Source organism: Cyanistes caeruleus, chromosome Z, assembly GCF_971803275.1.
Source record: "Cyanistes caeruleus chromosome Z, bCyaCae1.hap1.1, whole genome shotgun sequence".
Lineage (NCBI taxonomy): Eukaryota > Metazoa > Chordata > Aves > Passeriformes > Paridae > Cyanistes > Cyanistes caeruleus.
Window position 1 is genome coordinate 79690305 of NC_141732.1, and position 15526 is coordinate 79705830.

General features: G+C 38.9%; 1 protein-coding gene across 20 annotated transcripts in view; it reads right to left on the bottom strand.

Moving 5' to 3' along the window:
• Window positions 1–15526, bottom strand: part of SMAD2 (SMAD family member 2) — a 49674-nt gene that overhangs the window by 12273 nt on the left and 21875 nt on the right. For 12 of the 20 annotated variants that reach the window (XM_023944030.2, XM_023944026.2, XM_023944029.2 and 9 more), the window contains 3 exons: window positions 4267–4356; window positions 2942–3135; window positions 2340–2474 (listed from right to left, as the gene is read on the bottom strand). In XM_023944030.2, the coding sequence (XP_023799798.1) occupies window positions 2340–2474; window positions 2942–3135; window positions 4267–4356 (419 nt within the window). The remainder of the gene's footprint in view (window positions 1–2339; window positions 2475–2941; window positions 3136–4266; window positions 4357–15526) is intronic. The other 8 variants (XM_086870099.1, XM_023944028.2, XM_023944027.2 and 5 more) reach the window with 1 other exon arrangement.

Consider the following 15526-nt stretch of genomic DNA (forward strand, 5'->3'; position numbering starts at 1 on the left):
CAAAACACAGGAGTGTATGCATGTTCCTCTTCTCCATTCAAAATGTTCTTTTGTAATCCAGATAACGAGTTAAACAACTGCCTTTCAGGAAATAATTTTCTTTGAACTGGGCAAATGTCTTTTCCTACATATTAAAGGCAAAACCTGTGTTTTTTTTAGTGAAGGTGTTTGAAGCTAACTATCTCTACAATCACCTTAGATTTGTCTCTGAAACTTCCAGGGGTTAAACACCTTTAATTACATTATTACCAAATAGCAGAAATTTAAAGATAAAGCTTTTTGACTTAAGAAATAAAATTATAATAAGCATCATGTCTAAGATGTACTGCAATGTTGTGAGATCAGAAGAAAACCAGTGAGAGGAAACTAGATTAAGTCAGTTGATTAAATTAAAATGAACTGAGAGAATTTTATCTTTGATTCATTCTGTGTGCTAAATATAGATGTGACAGAATTCAAGTGAGAATTTAAAAGGACAATTAAGGGAAATCTTCACTAGGTAAGAAATAAGATAACAAAAATCATACCCATTTTGAAAATTTTTACAGCATCCATTGCAATAAAGGGAACTCCACCCTTCTCCAAATCCTTAGCTATAGTTAAGCCCACAGCTGTGGCAAAATGTCTGTACACTTCCAATCCAACCCATGACTCCTGTTTCCAGTTGCTAATCTAGGCTCTTTGGCACAAATTATTTTCCATGTCTAGTCTCTGCCTGAACAGAGAAAATTTACTCCACCTAGTACTGTTAATAGTTTAGGGTCAGAGGTTGAGCACCACACAGCTGGAAATGAACACTCAGGTGAGGCACTAAAAATTGGTAATAGAGCTTGAGTGCTGCCAGAAGTGTGGCCAGTGCAGTTCAGCCCATCCAGAACTTGAACTGAACACGCAGCTCCCAAAGGCCACCCAGCACCTTCATGACCACCAAGCTCTCTTGCAGATCAAGTACTGAGACAGGACTGAGGTATAAAGCTTCCAGATGTGAGCCTGCCCTACCACTGAAGAAAATGGTTCTCTGATGAAGGCTCTCTCAAGGCACACAAGGCTTATCAGAACCCAAACAAGCATTCCAGATTAAGCCAGCAAGGTCTAACAAAGTAAGATATCATGATATGAGCACAGGAGGACGCTATTAGTGACAAAGAGGAGGAGGTGTGGTAACCTGCATAAACATTTGAAGATCATGTGAATTCCTAAAATCACCTTGAGCAAACTTCCTGCAAATAACTAGTTTGGCTCATTTCCACAGCACTGGATTTGGAGAAGGTGGCTATTTGCAAATGTTATCAAAAGCCCTCAGTGTGAGTCAAGAAAGTATACAGAAGTTAAGAAAGCAACACCAACTTCTAGTGCCTTAAACTGCTCTATAAACATGGCAACAGATGTGGCTAAAATTAAACAGAAAGGTCAAATTAATTGATTGTTTAATGCCATTTCCATTCTCGGATATATTTAAAGAAATCACAAGCAACATTCCGCTTTAGACCTGTAGGTACAATTTGTACATTGCACATATTGGAGTTTTGGGGCAGTCATCTCATTCTTTCAGAGACTCCAGATGTGAATTTTCAGCTTATTTGTAACATGAATGCATTAAACATTTATGAGCAAACCTCAGATTTACTTGGTTTTACACTCCAGGCGACTTCCTGAAGAGATAGGAAACAGGAAGTTGGGGCAGAAAGGAAAAGGTCACTGATTTTATATTTCGATGAGGGTAACAGGGTATTGGGTGCAGCAGATTAGCATTGTTGTTTGTTCTGGGGTGGAAAAAGGGGCAAAGACGGGGAGGAGAAATTCTTTAACAGTTCAATATTGTTGTTCTTTCATACTAAAAAGACAAAACAATATGCATACAATAGTAACAAAAAGCTAAAGCAGACCACTATTGATGTGAACTACAGATCAAGACACTTTTTAAGCCACTTTGCAACTTAAATTTTTTTCTCCACATATTACATAGTATGAGATTGAGCATCAGTTTATTACTCAACCTCCAATGCACAGCATTTGGCAACCCCTGTATGTTTGTGAAAGAGGATTAAGGCATAAGGTGAAGATCTACTTTGCACTTATTAGCATTCTGAATCTCAAATAAGCTACTGAAACCAAGAAAGCTATTGTGAAATGACAGCAGTATGGTTTCATGCATAATCATGTTCTGCAAACAACAGTGTTTAGGTATTTCCACTGGAATTAATACACAAAATCAACTAAATCTAATTTAGTGGCGAATAGTTCAATTAATTTGATCATTTACAAGGATGAAATGACCATCTTTGTACCAGTGGCACAGTGTCAAAACATGCTGTCTACAGTGGGAGTTAAGAAAATACCTGGTATGTAATTGCTCTGTGGTTCAATCCCAGCTGGAAAGTTAGTGTTCTCAGGAATGGAATGGGTATAGTCATCCAGAGGTGGCAGCTCCGTTAGGATCTCAGTGTGCCGCGGCACGAGCACGGGAGGCAAGACTGGAAAGCCAAAATTCAAAATCACTGGTAATCCAAATGCACGAGTTTTTGGGCTAAAATTAAAAAAATAAATCTAAAACATCCACGAGTTTCTTCAGATGTTGTGAAATCTTCTGAAACTTAGCACTGCTAATAATACATTTGCACAGCTAGTTACTGGAAGAGATGGGATTCCTGAGGTGCCTTAAATAAGACTATTCCACAACAGGAAAAGTAAATCAATTTTTTTGCCTTATTCAATCTGAATTGCACCTGGCCAACTGGAAACTGCTAGCAGTCCTATAAGTGTTTATAAAGATATTTTTAAAGATCTTTCAGTATCTTTACTATTAAAAACTTTCAGGGATATGATCTCAAAAAGAATCTTCTATCAAGAGAGGACATCGCTTTTCTCTTATTTTTCATTTAAAACATTATGCTGAACAAACACAGATGCTGTCACAGAAAGCCAGAAGCAGTTCTCCTACCTGGTGTCTCCACTCTCTGGTAGTGGTAAGGGTTTACACATACTTCATCCTTTTTAAGATTAAAAGCATATTCACAGTTTTCAATTGCCTTAAGTTCATGGTGGCTGTGAAGGTCTGGCCAGCGCCAGAGGCGGCAGTAAATGACATGTGGCAATCCCTTGCGGTGAGACACCTGCAGACGGCCATCGAGAGATCTGCAGGGGAAAGACGTTGAGAAGCATTTACAGACTGCCTCGATCACTCTAGAAACAGAGTACACACACGGGCAGCTCATTCTCAGCATTCAGTGCGTTGACTCTGCTAGTGACATTTATACTCTAGTTAAAAGGCTTCAAATGCAATGAAAATGATTGTATCAAGCAATGTCAACTCATTTTTGAGCTGCTCAAATTAATGCCAGTGAATTTAGAGTTCATTAAAAGCCACTTACATCCAACCAAGTATTTAGAATGATTGCTTCATATGATTTTTTTTAAATGCAGAAGACAGTTGTTAAAAATAAAATCACACACTTAAATGGTCCCTTCCACTGCTAAAGGCACCTCAAGGCTTTGCTGTGGCATGGATGCTTTATGGTTTTAAGCGTAAGAACTCCCACAGGACTGCAAATAAGCCTATAAGCAGTCAGCTGCCCAAGTGATCCACATGGCAGTATAACTGCAATGCAAAAAACATGAATGAACATCTTGTAAGGGCTCTACAGTTTATCTTCTTCACTTCATCTGCCTTGCTACCAGCTGAAAATGTTTTGCTAGTTTTAAGACAGACTGCATATGCTTACACAAATGCAGATGTTTATGATTGTTATGGGATGGGAGACAAACCTCAATACACAAATCAAGTAATGTGACATGAAAAAATAAAGACCCTGTTTAGAATTTGCCCACCATTAACTACTGAAGAATTTGCAAACAATTCTTTAGTAGCTCATATCAGAGCCAATTAGCATGATTTAACTGAAAGCTTGTGGCATACAAAGCAGTTTAAACACTTTGCAAAATTAGGTCTAAAGAATTACGTTTTCCAACTTTATTAATATAAATACCAAATCACATTAGAGCTTGCATTTAACAAGTCTTCCCATTCTTTCAATAGCACTGGCATGAAAAACGAATAATTGTAGAATTAAGAGTTTCATTGGTCAAAACATCAGCTGTGAACACACTGATTTCTACAGTGGCAAGGAAATACTTCAAAATGCTGTACTATGAGAGTCCTAGGATTCATTGTAGTCTATTTTATAGCTAAAGCATCCCATTACAGACCCTCCAAAGCCAATCCCTCCCACAAGATTTTTATGATGCGAGAGAGGGCAGAATATTCACCTGGTTTGTTCAGAGAAGCTGTAAAGGCCTGTTGTATCCCACTGATCTATCGTGTTTGGTGTACTCAGTCCCCAAATTTCAGAGCAAGTGCTGTGCATAAATTGAAAACAAAAACAAAAAATTGATATGAATATGGAACATGGTTATTCAAAACACCATGATGTCAAACATGGAAAAATGTACAGAATACTTCCTTTCACATAGAAGATAGAGCACTGTTAGACTGGCATTTAAACTGACATGTCATGCTATATTTTCTATATGAAGGAGGCTATCAAAATGGAACAAGTGATTCAAGGTAAATGATAAATGTTTTTAAAGGTGAACAAGTTCTCAGGTTTTCAGTACTTGATACAGTTGCAATGTTCCTTAAAACAGGCAAAACTTCCTCAGCCTAGTTCTTTACAAAATTCAATATTAAAAGGTATTTTCTGGGTTGGGTTTGGTGGTTTTTTTGTTTTTGTTTGTTTCTAAACATAAACTGCCCTAAGACTTCAAACAAAAGCCATGTATATCCAAAACCAAACATCACAATCTAAAGTTCATGTACCACCACTACAGCATTAATCTCATTTTCCATGCACACACTAATTTTCTGCTAATCCAAAAAACAGAAACTTAAACTCTGAAGAAAAACACATTATAGCAGATATTTAACTATCTTCTGTACTCTCCTTGATTAAACAGCTAAATATTCTTTCACACAAATATTCAAAACAGAATGTACAGTGTTGAAGATTCAACTATCACGTAACAACTTTAATTGCTAAATCAAGCAGGAGAAAAGGAAAGGCATCTAAGCCTTTAACAAACCGGTTCAAGGAACAGATCACAATGGATCATATACATTCAGTCATAGACACAAACTTAAGCAGAGGCAGATTTAAACAAAGCAAGAAAACAGCATAGGATTGTGAACAGGCAGCAGATTTTCAGAAACATAAATGAAGCTCAGTTCTATAACACACTTGCTCAGTGACCACTAAACAGAACAGTGAAAACATACATTTTATTTTATATAAGTAACATACAACTAAACCTTGCACCTCAGAAATGAAGAGAATTTGGTTCACAAGCAACTTGAATCTCTGCTTCCTAATTATGCAGCCTGAAGTTTGGCTGGCTGCTACACTGCCTTTAAAATTAACAGCCTCTGAAAAGTTGCAGCAGGAAGAATCAAAGGTCACCAAACTTCTGATTTTAAATATAAGTGTTGACTGAAATTTAAATTACCATGTTTAGCCAATAGACTCAAGTTTGGATTGAATGCTTAAGAAAATGAGGTCGCTGTTTTTATTTCTTCTCATTACATGGGAAAAATTCATTAGTGTTACAAAACAAAAGAGCAGATAGCACAACACTGGACTTGAAACCACTTTCAGGACTGACAACCACCTCAATTCCACATTGACTTTTAATAAAACCTAAGGGTTGGCAGCTGGTGAAGGCAATTAATGGGTCTTGCTTCCTTCTTGCCTCTACCACACCTCAATTCTAATGCCATCCCAGTGAGACTGAAATGTGCATGCATGTGAGAAGCAACCCAAATCAATAAACCAAATCTGACCTGAGAAGCAACATGGCTGAAAACACATATTTTGAATTACTTTTCAGTCAAATCACTTCCATTCACTGTAGCTATATGAGCACTACAAAGAAGGTGTATGTAACTGTGGGTGGAAATGACCTGCTTTTATCACAAATAAATATATTAAATAAAATAAGGCCTTTTGATATATTACTGATTATAGGTACAAGTAAAATCTTGTACTAGATGACTTTGCCTAGTAGAAAGCAGCAGAGAGCCAGAGATGAAGGCCCATTCTATGGCACAGATTCTGCTCTTCAGAAAAACCAACCATCCTGAACAAGCTGCATCCACATCAGACTCAAGCAGCATCACAGCTCTCCAGAAGGAGTGGGCAAAGAGGGATCCTGCCCACGGCCGCATCAGCAGGGCCTGCAGCCTCTCTCTTCCACATTCCTAAGATGTGGTCAGAACTGTGGGCTGCCAGAAGCTTCGCAACGATTGAAGTAGTTGCCCTGAAGACACACGGGCAGCCTGTGGGACACCAGGGAGCATCTCTGCTTTGTACTGTGTCCTTAAATACACACCACAACTGCTCGTAAGATAGAGCATCCTGTACATGCAATTAGAAGAACAATCAGCAGATACAAAGCCTGCTGCATATTAATTGACACAGTGAGCTCTGACAGCTCACTACCTTTGAGCACTGGATCCTTCATACAAAGCAGTGCTCCAAAGCTGATGCTGTCACACAGATTACACATTCCCAAAATCATGGGGTGCATCACTGGTGGAAGCATGACATGCCATGCATTTGGTTCACAAGGCTTTTGATACAGCACATGCAAAAGTAATATTTCATAGCCCTTGACAAAACAAGATGAGCATGAACAGTACTTTATATTGCTAACCTCTCCTCTCTGTAAATATTCAAAGCTGACAGCATATTCCACAACCTACAGAAAGACAAACAGTATCCTGAAGCAGACTGTGTGACAGAGCCACAGCTTGGAATGAAGCTCAAAGCACCATGGAGGGTGGCCAGCCAAGGCCAGGAAATACAGAAAAGTGATCAGTCAGAGCAGCAAAACTTCTCCATTCTCCATTGGTTTACATGACACACTATCTTCTGGGATGCATATCTCCTTAGAGCTGGGATTAGTATTAGTGTTTTATTTTTTCATCTACACCATGACTATACTTAAACTCCAATAATGCACAATCAAACACAGAAGAGCGAGCCTGCAGGAAATCATTCCATATGATCAATGAAGTCAGCTCAACAAAGCTTTTACTGTTTGCTGGTAGAAACGTCTAAAGAAATAAAGAGGTTTCTCTACTTCCTGCTGACATAAAAGGTCCATTGCCTACAAGGTGCAAGATCGTCCCCTCCTCACGTCACCCAAGCAATAAATCAAGACTCTTAAAATTCACACACACGCACACCAGATCAAAACTAAATTCCTCACAACCCTAAAATCCACACTTCATACACAGTAATTCCATGAAAGGCAACAGTATGTTCATTCATACACAAGTCATCACCTGACAGAGGGCAGGCATGTCTACTCATCCCTGAAAGGTGGTGCTAAAAGCCGACTGAATTCTGAAAGATGTTTTAACCAGCACTAAAACCATCTGAAAGTAAGACAGGGGGTACAGATTTTTAGTAGTGCAAAACTACTGCCTCATATTAAACAGGAATCACTCACTCCTAAATCTACCTTTCTGAGGCATCCAAAATCCTGTGTGATACAAAGAGTCCCTTCCATGCCTGTGATACAAAGAGTCCCTTCCATGCCTCAGTTCATAAAGATTTCAGGAGAATAAAGTACTAACATCTGTCCTCTTAAGTCAAGCCTTGTCTGGACATATTCCCAGGCCCTGGAACACAATCACGTGTGCTAGAAAGCAGCTAGGACATTCCCCAGCACCAGGCTGTGCCAATTACTGTTCTCCCACACAATTCCCAGGTTTGTGAGTCTCACAGCACTGGGACCCACTCACACTGGACAATTCAGATGCAACTCCCCTGCTCTGCTAGCTAAGAGTTGAAGAGAATGGACAAAGCAGTCCTGAGCCAGTTGGACAGTGACCGGGAATGTTCCCAGGCACGTTTAATTTATTAGGAGGGAGGCAGCCAAAATGTATCACCATTTCACCTTTGGTAACCACTCAAGCTGAAGCCTGGAAGTCTGGAAACACACTTCAGGCTTTGTATTTTACCAAACAAGGGGGTTTGGTTTTGAACTCGCTGTACACTGTTATCACTGGTAAGCCACCATCATTTTCAAAATATAATTTGGCTTCTGTGTTGCTGTACATAAATCTTTCTGTGCAGACAGTGTTTAAATATACTCCAAAACACAAGTTCAAAGCTAATGTACTTCCTCTCTCCTGGACACTTTCATTCCAAAGAGTATTTTCACTGCTGTTCTCTAAACAATTTGTTGACAGAAACAAGTCAACATGTGGTCAACAATACAAAAGCTAGTTTTTTATCTTTTCAACACTTTTCAACAGTAGCTCCCAACAGCAAATCACCATGGCCTTTAGCACTCCATGCTTGAAGAGAAGATTGTTACTTCTGCAGATCCCAAAAGTAAGTGAATTTTTTTGAAGGGACTCTAGGGATATAAAGCACTAATCTGGCGTAGTTTCCCAGGTGATGTGGAGGTCTAACAAGAGAAAACTATTTCCTAGTGAAAGGAGAAAAGCTGAAAAACTCTTTGCAAGGAATAAGAACTGCTCTTTAAGACCCAGGTACTTTGAGGGAAAAGTCCAAATCTAGCAGGTATGTGGTTAAGCTGCTACACACCAAACCTGGAACAACTGGGGTTTGGGAATCTTTAGGACTGACCAGAGGAATGATGTGATAAAGAAAGGACCAGACAAGTTCACACATGGTGGAATCAAACCTACTTCTGTCAGAATCTTTCCTTGAATGGAAATGGTTGTAAGAGCTGGTGTTTAAACCTTTTTATCTGCTTATGAGGAGCATCATCTCATATGATACTGTGCATTTCTGGCAAGAAGACTCTTTAATGTGGCTATCATCATGCAACAGTACACAGCATGCCTTCACTTCTTCCATTTCATCATTTCCTTTAACAGGAAAATCTGAGTTCCAAAAAACCTGTACTCTGGGCAAAAAATTACCTACACAGCAATGAGCTGTAGCAAGCCTTCACAATTTTCAGCCAAAACGCCAAAACTGACTGTCTTTATTCAGTAAGAGAGAAAACACTGACATGCACAAGAAAAATGTGGACACAAGAAAACCCCAACTACTGAAGATAATCTGAAAGTATTTGTATTGCCTTATCTACATGACACGGATGATGTTCCCAGTCATTACTCCACTATCTAAGTGGAACAACAGCTAACTGTAAGTCTACTACAAAAACTGGACTATCAAGTCCTGGAAACTCAGATCAATTATTGATCTGCCCATGACAAATGAACATGGACAAAGCACAGTTTGTGCTACACTCATAAGTAAGCAATAAAATTGCTTTAATGTAGTGTATTTCTACCAGAGGAATAATGTCCCTATCAGAATCTATAACAAAAAAAACAACCTATATGAATGAAATAGTTTGAAGAAATACTGATCCTCCTGAGTCCAAAAATACTCAAGGACCTTCAGTTCCATCAACTGGAACATACTGCCCAAAACAAAGTTATTGTATTTGATCTGATTAGGTGGTAAAGGACACTCTCCTAAAGTGCAGGAGAACACTGAACAGGATAAGATGACCTGTGACAGCACAACCTCATCTCAGTGAATACAGAAAGATATTTGCATCTTGGCTTGCGACTGCAGTAATTCTAAACTCGAAACATCAGCAGTTGGAGATGTGTATACACAGATCAATCCACAATCCCCTCACTCGTGTCCAGATGCCAACTGGTACTTAAAGCCTACTGGTACTCAACATAGGCTGCTTAATTAGGATCAGTTTCTCAATGCAGTTAAAAGCCAGATGTACTGATTTGCAGATCCAAGCAAGTATGTGTAAGTATTGTCCAGATATTCATGGCCACAGCATCAACAAGCTGGTGTCTACACCTAGCACTGCACATACTCCAAGATACCCTTGCACTTTCACCATGAGCATTTGCAAAGTAGGAGATATAAACAGGGATAAAGGTGATAGATCTTGTCAACAATACTCGTTTTTACAGAGATCTGAGGCTGCAGCTGAAAGAACTGAAGCCAGCAGAGTTCTAATCAGTATCCTGTGCACCAAAACTATCATACACAGTGCTTGGGCTGATCTAGTTATATTACAGATTGTTGCTACTATGAATTTATTACTAATTTTTACTGAGAAACAGAATGGACAACTAACTCTCCTACCAATATTTACAGTGTTGGCAATGCTGTGTGCTCAAGGTACTTTTTGTACCAAAAGAAGTGCTTGCAACAAGTAAAACATCAGATGAAAGCAGGCAGAACCACTTCAAAGATATTTACATATGAAGTACCAGAAACTCTATGAAGAAGTTGTTAAATATTGTCACAATTAATATATAACTGCAGTTACACACTTTTTCTCTAAAGTCTTGCAAGAGGAACAACTTTAAAAGAGCTAAAAGGCACGGAGTTCAGTCGGCAGCCTCCTCTTTACCTGAAGTGGTAGCACTAGAAATATGACAAATAAAATCTGAAATGCAAATAGCATTGTGCTAGTCAAAGCCCACATTACACAGAAAACATTACAGAAACGGTCTTGGACATTTAATTTGCTTATTTGTGAAGTACTACACTGAGCCCCTAATATCCTTTCTGAATCTTTCACATCTTTCAGAATCTGCAGCCACTAACAAGTCTGCCAAGTTCATGTTTAAGGCAATCTTTTCCATTTGCCTTTCTCCTGCATCTTATAATCATGAGCCTTTCTCCCACTGAAACTAATTTGTCTGTCCCTACATTTTCTGAGGCATTGGTAGTGCTGAAAATGTGTCTGAAATGAAAAATAATTTCAGTAGTCTGTGACAGTACTCCATTATCTATTTCAAAATGGGAGATGAGAATCAAAGTCAGTTTTCCAGTTCTATAATTCTTATGCAATATCTTTACAGAAGTGAGCCTCTGTTTTTACTCAAAGACTAAACAAGAAAAAATACTACAATAACAATAACCATAATCAGATTTTCACTTGAATTAGACAAGTTACTTATATGAGCACACAGGCACATTTATACCAGCCTAACACTTACTACTAGGTTTACAGCTTTGACTGTTATTTTGTCAAGAAGGCAGAAAAGAGGCAGAAAATTTGCTTTAAGAGCTATACCAAGCTATCCAAATTTGAATTAGAGCAGTAAGAAATGGTCAGACTTATGGAATCCCATTTTCTCATAACAAATGAGCAGTGCCAGTGTTTTAGCATTGCTCACGGCTGCCTCTCTAAAATTTACCTGAGAAAACATATTGAAGTCTGCAAATTTGAGATCTGTACCTTGTATACAAGATCTATACCTTTGTTTTTTTAAAAAAACCACAAATCCAAGACTTCAGAGCAACATAGTGAGCAGGAAACCAAGGCAGAAACACCACAACACTGATTCAGCCTCCAGTTTACCACTGGTGTGGCTAGACTGAAGCTGCAGTCCTGTGAACACACTGCCCATTGCACTCCACTCATTCTACAACTGAGAAAAGGACAACTGAATTGATGTATGGAAGAACAGAATCCTAGAATCCTTCCTCTCATACCATTTTCCTTCTTCCTGATGCAACTGAGATTCAAAAACAGCTAAGGAGATAGCTAACAGTTAACTCCAAGCCTTTGCAGTTAGCTCAGAAATGGTCTCAAAGTCTCCTGTAAGAGGAAAGACTGAATTGAAAAGCTTAGGTGTAACAAAGATTAAACTAAATCAGCAATTAAAAATGTTCACTGGCATACATACATACGTGAGTACGTGACTATTGTACTCAGCACAGACAGTTCCTACCAAACCTGCCTGATCATGGTTTCCTTAATTCTGGGTTTCAAATGAAAATATGTGTAACTGCTTTTATATTCTGATTTGATAGTCCTTTCTGTATACTGACAATTAGCACCTTTCCCTATCACAGCCTGAAATGCCTACAAACCAGAAAGGAGCAATGCTAATTATATTACCTGTCTTTCCAAGTAGCACCTCAGCTAGCTGTATAGGCAACTGCCCGAACAAACATACTCTAAAATGCAGTCTGGCTGATCTAAGTGTCTCAACTACTTAAATGCACATTGCTTATGTTTCTTTCCCCCATGCTGGGGATGACAGGGGAAAGGTTGGTTACTTGCACTGTGATCACCTGGGAGCAAAACAACCTGCAATAAGGACATAAATGCTAAGTTCCTTTCATGATATATCTACCATACTCCTCCTTCAAATTATTTTGCATCCCTGCAGATCTGATCAATGTTTTCACTTGCATCTCCAGCATCCCATATTACAGTGACAAAATGTCATCTGCCCACTTAAGTGTACAGAACCAGGCACAGACATTCATCAAATGGAATGACTCAAAGCTACAGCAATTCATTCCTGCTTGTCAATGACATCAAGTTACAGAGGCCCTGATCTCATTATTTTGCAACAGAAAATATAAAGATTCAGTAATTCAACATGAATAATAATTTCTCTTCCAATCACCTGCTAGAGGGATGAGCTAATAAGTTAAAAAACGCCAAATAAGAACCACAGGTATGAATTCTTTTTGAAAATTATCTACACCGCTCTGTAGTGGCACTCTCCTTTAAGAGGAGCTGGACAAAAGTTCTTCCGTGGAGATGATTCTGTGATAGATCCTGGGGTAGAAAAGCAGACCCCTAGAAAAGTTCTGTTAAAGGCCAGTACTAGCAACCAGAGTAAATGAATATTTACATGTATTTACACATAAATATAGGTGGATAGTTTAGGTAGTTATAGGTAGCTTGCCATCAGAAACTCCCATTCACCAAAGGAGAAACAGATCCTAGCAAGTCTAGAAAAAGGACATTAAGTAATGTCTTACAGAGCCATGGACTGAACCTTTATGTAGAACTGAAAGCACAGGTTTCTCTCTCAGCACAAACTCAACAAAACGAAAGTAAAAATGTGGGCTGGGCACTGAGCACCTACAACTAGGAGTGCTTCCTCAAGTGTCTCTAACCCCTTAGATATTATTATACATATTTAGATATATATATTTAGGCAACTGGCCTTATACAGTTTCTAAAAAATATTTTTTAAAAAAATCGGTTTTCCTCCTTCCCCAGAATCCAATTTATGCTTCAAGCAGAAGACACAGATTACTTGCTGAAAACTGTAACACTACTTATCTCCCTGCCTCCCTCTTGCTCTACATGCACATTCAGGACACACTAGAGCCAAGAAAGATACATTTATGTATGTGCATATTTAGTGGAATATAAATCGGGAACCATTACACAACCTCTCATCTTTCAGAATGCTTTTACGAATAAAGTTTACATAGAATTTTATAAAGTATATTCAAAACCATTACATCAAATACAAAATGCAGCATCTGAACCAAGGAAAATGACTTAATAACCTTCCTTATAAATGGATGTATGCTAAAAAAATTAACACATCAAAATAGCCAGAAAAGCAGGAGGCACAGGATGCAATTAACCTCCCTAACACTGTGGGAAAAGAAAAAAAAGTCATTGAATAACTCCCATTTAGTTCAGATTAAAACTTCAAGGATGTCCACAGGGGACACAAAAGTGGAACGTGATGTACCAAAGATACTGTTAGAGCCAAACATTTGAGCTGCCCAGTGCTTGTTCCAGGGCCAGTAGCTAGTTTTCTCTAGTTCTGCTGAGTGCCAGGCCAACAAGTGATCTTGATGAACAGTGTATGCTTCTGTTGCCTTTTCTAAAGGCACACTTCTTCCTGGTCACATGTGAAACTAACTGCCTACATAGGCAAAAATACAGATATAAGGCCCTTCAAAGCACTTTATTATCCTCCCTTCTCCCAAATCCTGACATGCTAGCCCAGTGTTGTCAGACAGAATAAAGCAGCCAACAACAATCAGCACTACCTTTATTTTTCTCTCAAGGCTAGGAGATCCTGGAAGGATAGCACCTCAGAGTTAAAGAGCAATTTTCCCAGGATGCCATGGAAACCAAGCTGAAGTAAAATATTCCTTTCTTTTCTCGTTGTCCATATGGTCTGTTCAGACACAGATCTGATCAAGGAGTTTCTACTCTCAGCTCAAAGGCAGGTGGGGAGTAGTCTTGAAAACTTCTAAATGACAAGGTCAAGCAACACGGAGGTGGTGTCAGGACTGAGAAATAAAAGGCATGCAATGCAGCTCAGCCTCCTTCAAGACTCAGCAGGGAGCTGGCCTCAAGTCTTATGCTCAAAGACCAAAGATGTGGAACATCCAAAAGCAGCCCACGGAAATCATGAGCTAACAGCTTTGCTGGGAAACTTGCCCTGCAGTTCCCTCCCCTCAACCAAACACCACAGGTTGAGAAGACACCCAGTGCATTTTCACAGGTTAAGGCTGTATCATTTTTTACAGAACTAAAAATCAGAAATATCCAAGAACAAAGTACATGTGTATATGAAGAGCTATATATCACAATACCAGCCGATACATCCACCACAAATTGGTTTGTTAACAGTTGACAAATTTCACAGAAGATCATACTTTCAACAGAAATTTAAAAATTACCTTTATCTCAAGTTCTCTAACCACTATTAGTCACAGTAGGTGTGATGAAAGCTTTCCCCACAAGCTAACAGGTACAGTTACCAAGCAAGGGCCAAGTCAAGTAATTTTTCTCGAGTAATCCATCATCGTCCAAGTGGGTGAGTGGCTGATGCTACCACTTGCGTGGGCTATTTTGCAACTGATGGACAGCTGAGAAAACATGAGATGTTTTGATTAACCTTTGCAAACTACTGTCTATTTGGGGTAGTGAAGGGGAAGAGATTAGCCCTTCAAGGTATTTGTCCACAGTCCTCAAAAAGTATGTAACCTTGGTAAAAAGGTTACACTTAGAACAACAGCTATAGAATCTTTAAATACCTCATTTCAAATTGAACTTTACTCTGGACAGCCCCTACAAATTACACACCCATCTTGAAAAACCCAAGAAGAAAAACAGAGGTGATATGCTATGAAATGCTCAATGCAGGGGGGCCACCACAATCCCTGCTGCAGCCCAAGCTATTCATAGCTGGCAGAAAACTGGTGAAGCAGAGAATACACTGACCTTGATCCATATCCCAAACAACAGACTGTCTTTATGAAAACTTTAAGAAACACCAACCAAAAAACCACAAAATTATGTCTGACAATGACATCACCAACACTGACAATGCCCATATGTCATGATGAACAAAAAAAAGAAAATTCACAACTAGCAAGGAAGCAATAAAAAGCCTTTAAGAGTTGCATTGTTCAGATAGAATAAAGCAGTATTTCATTTTTAATATGCCCCTTGCATGTTTGCTTAGATATTATATTACTTTATATGCTTTTAGTAAGGCAAAATAGCCAAGGTGCCTAACTAGAAGCCTCTACTCTCCTCAGGACCAGAAGAGAACATGGGACCCTACAGCAGATACTGTCATCAGAAAATTGGAATATGTAGGACACACATCTAGAGTAAGAACCAAATTTACTTCCTGAGCTTTGCTGACTAGAGCTTAGGAAGAAAGGATCTGTTAAGACCTCAGCCAAGTCCTGAAGTCTCTGACATCTTGCTCATGATC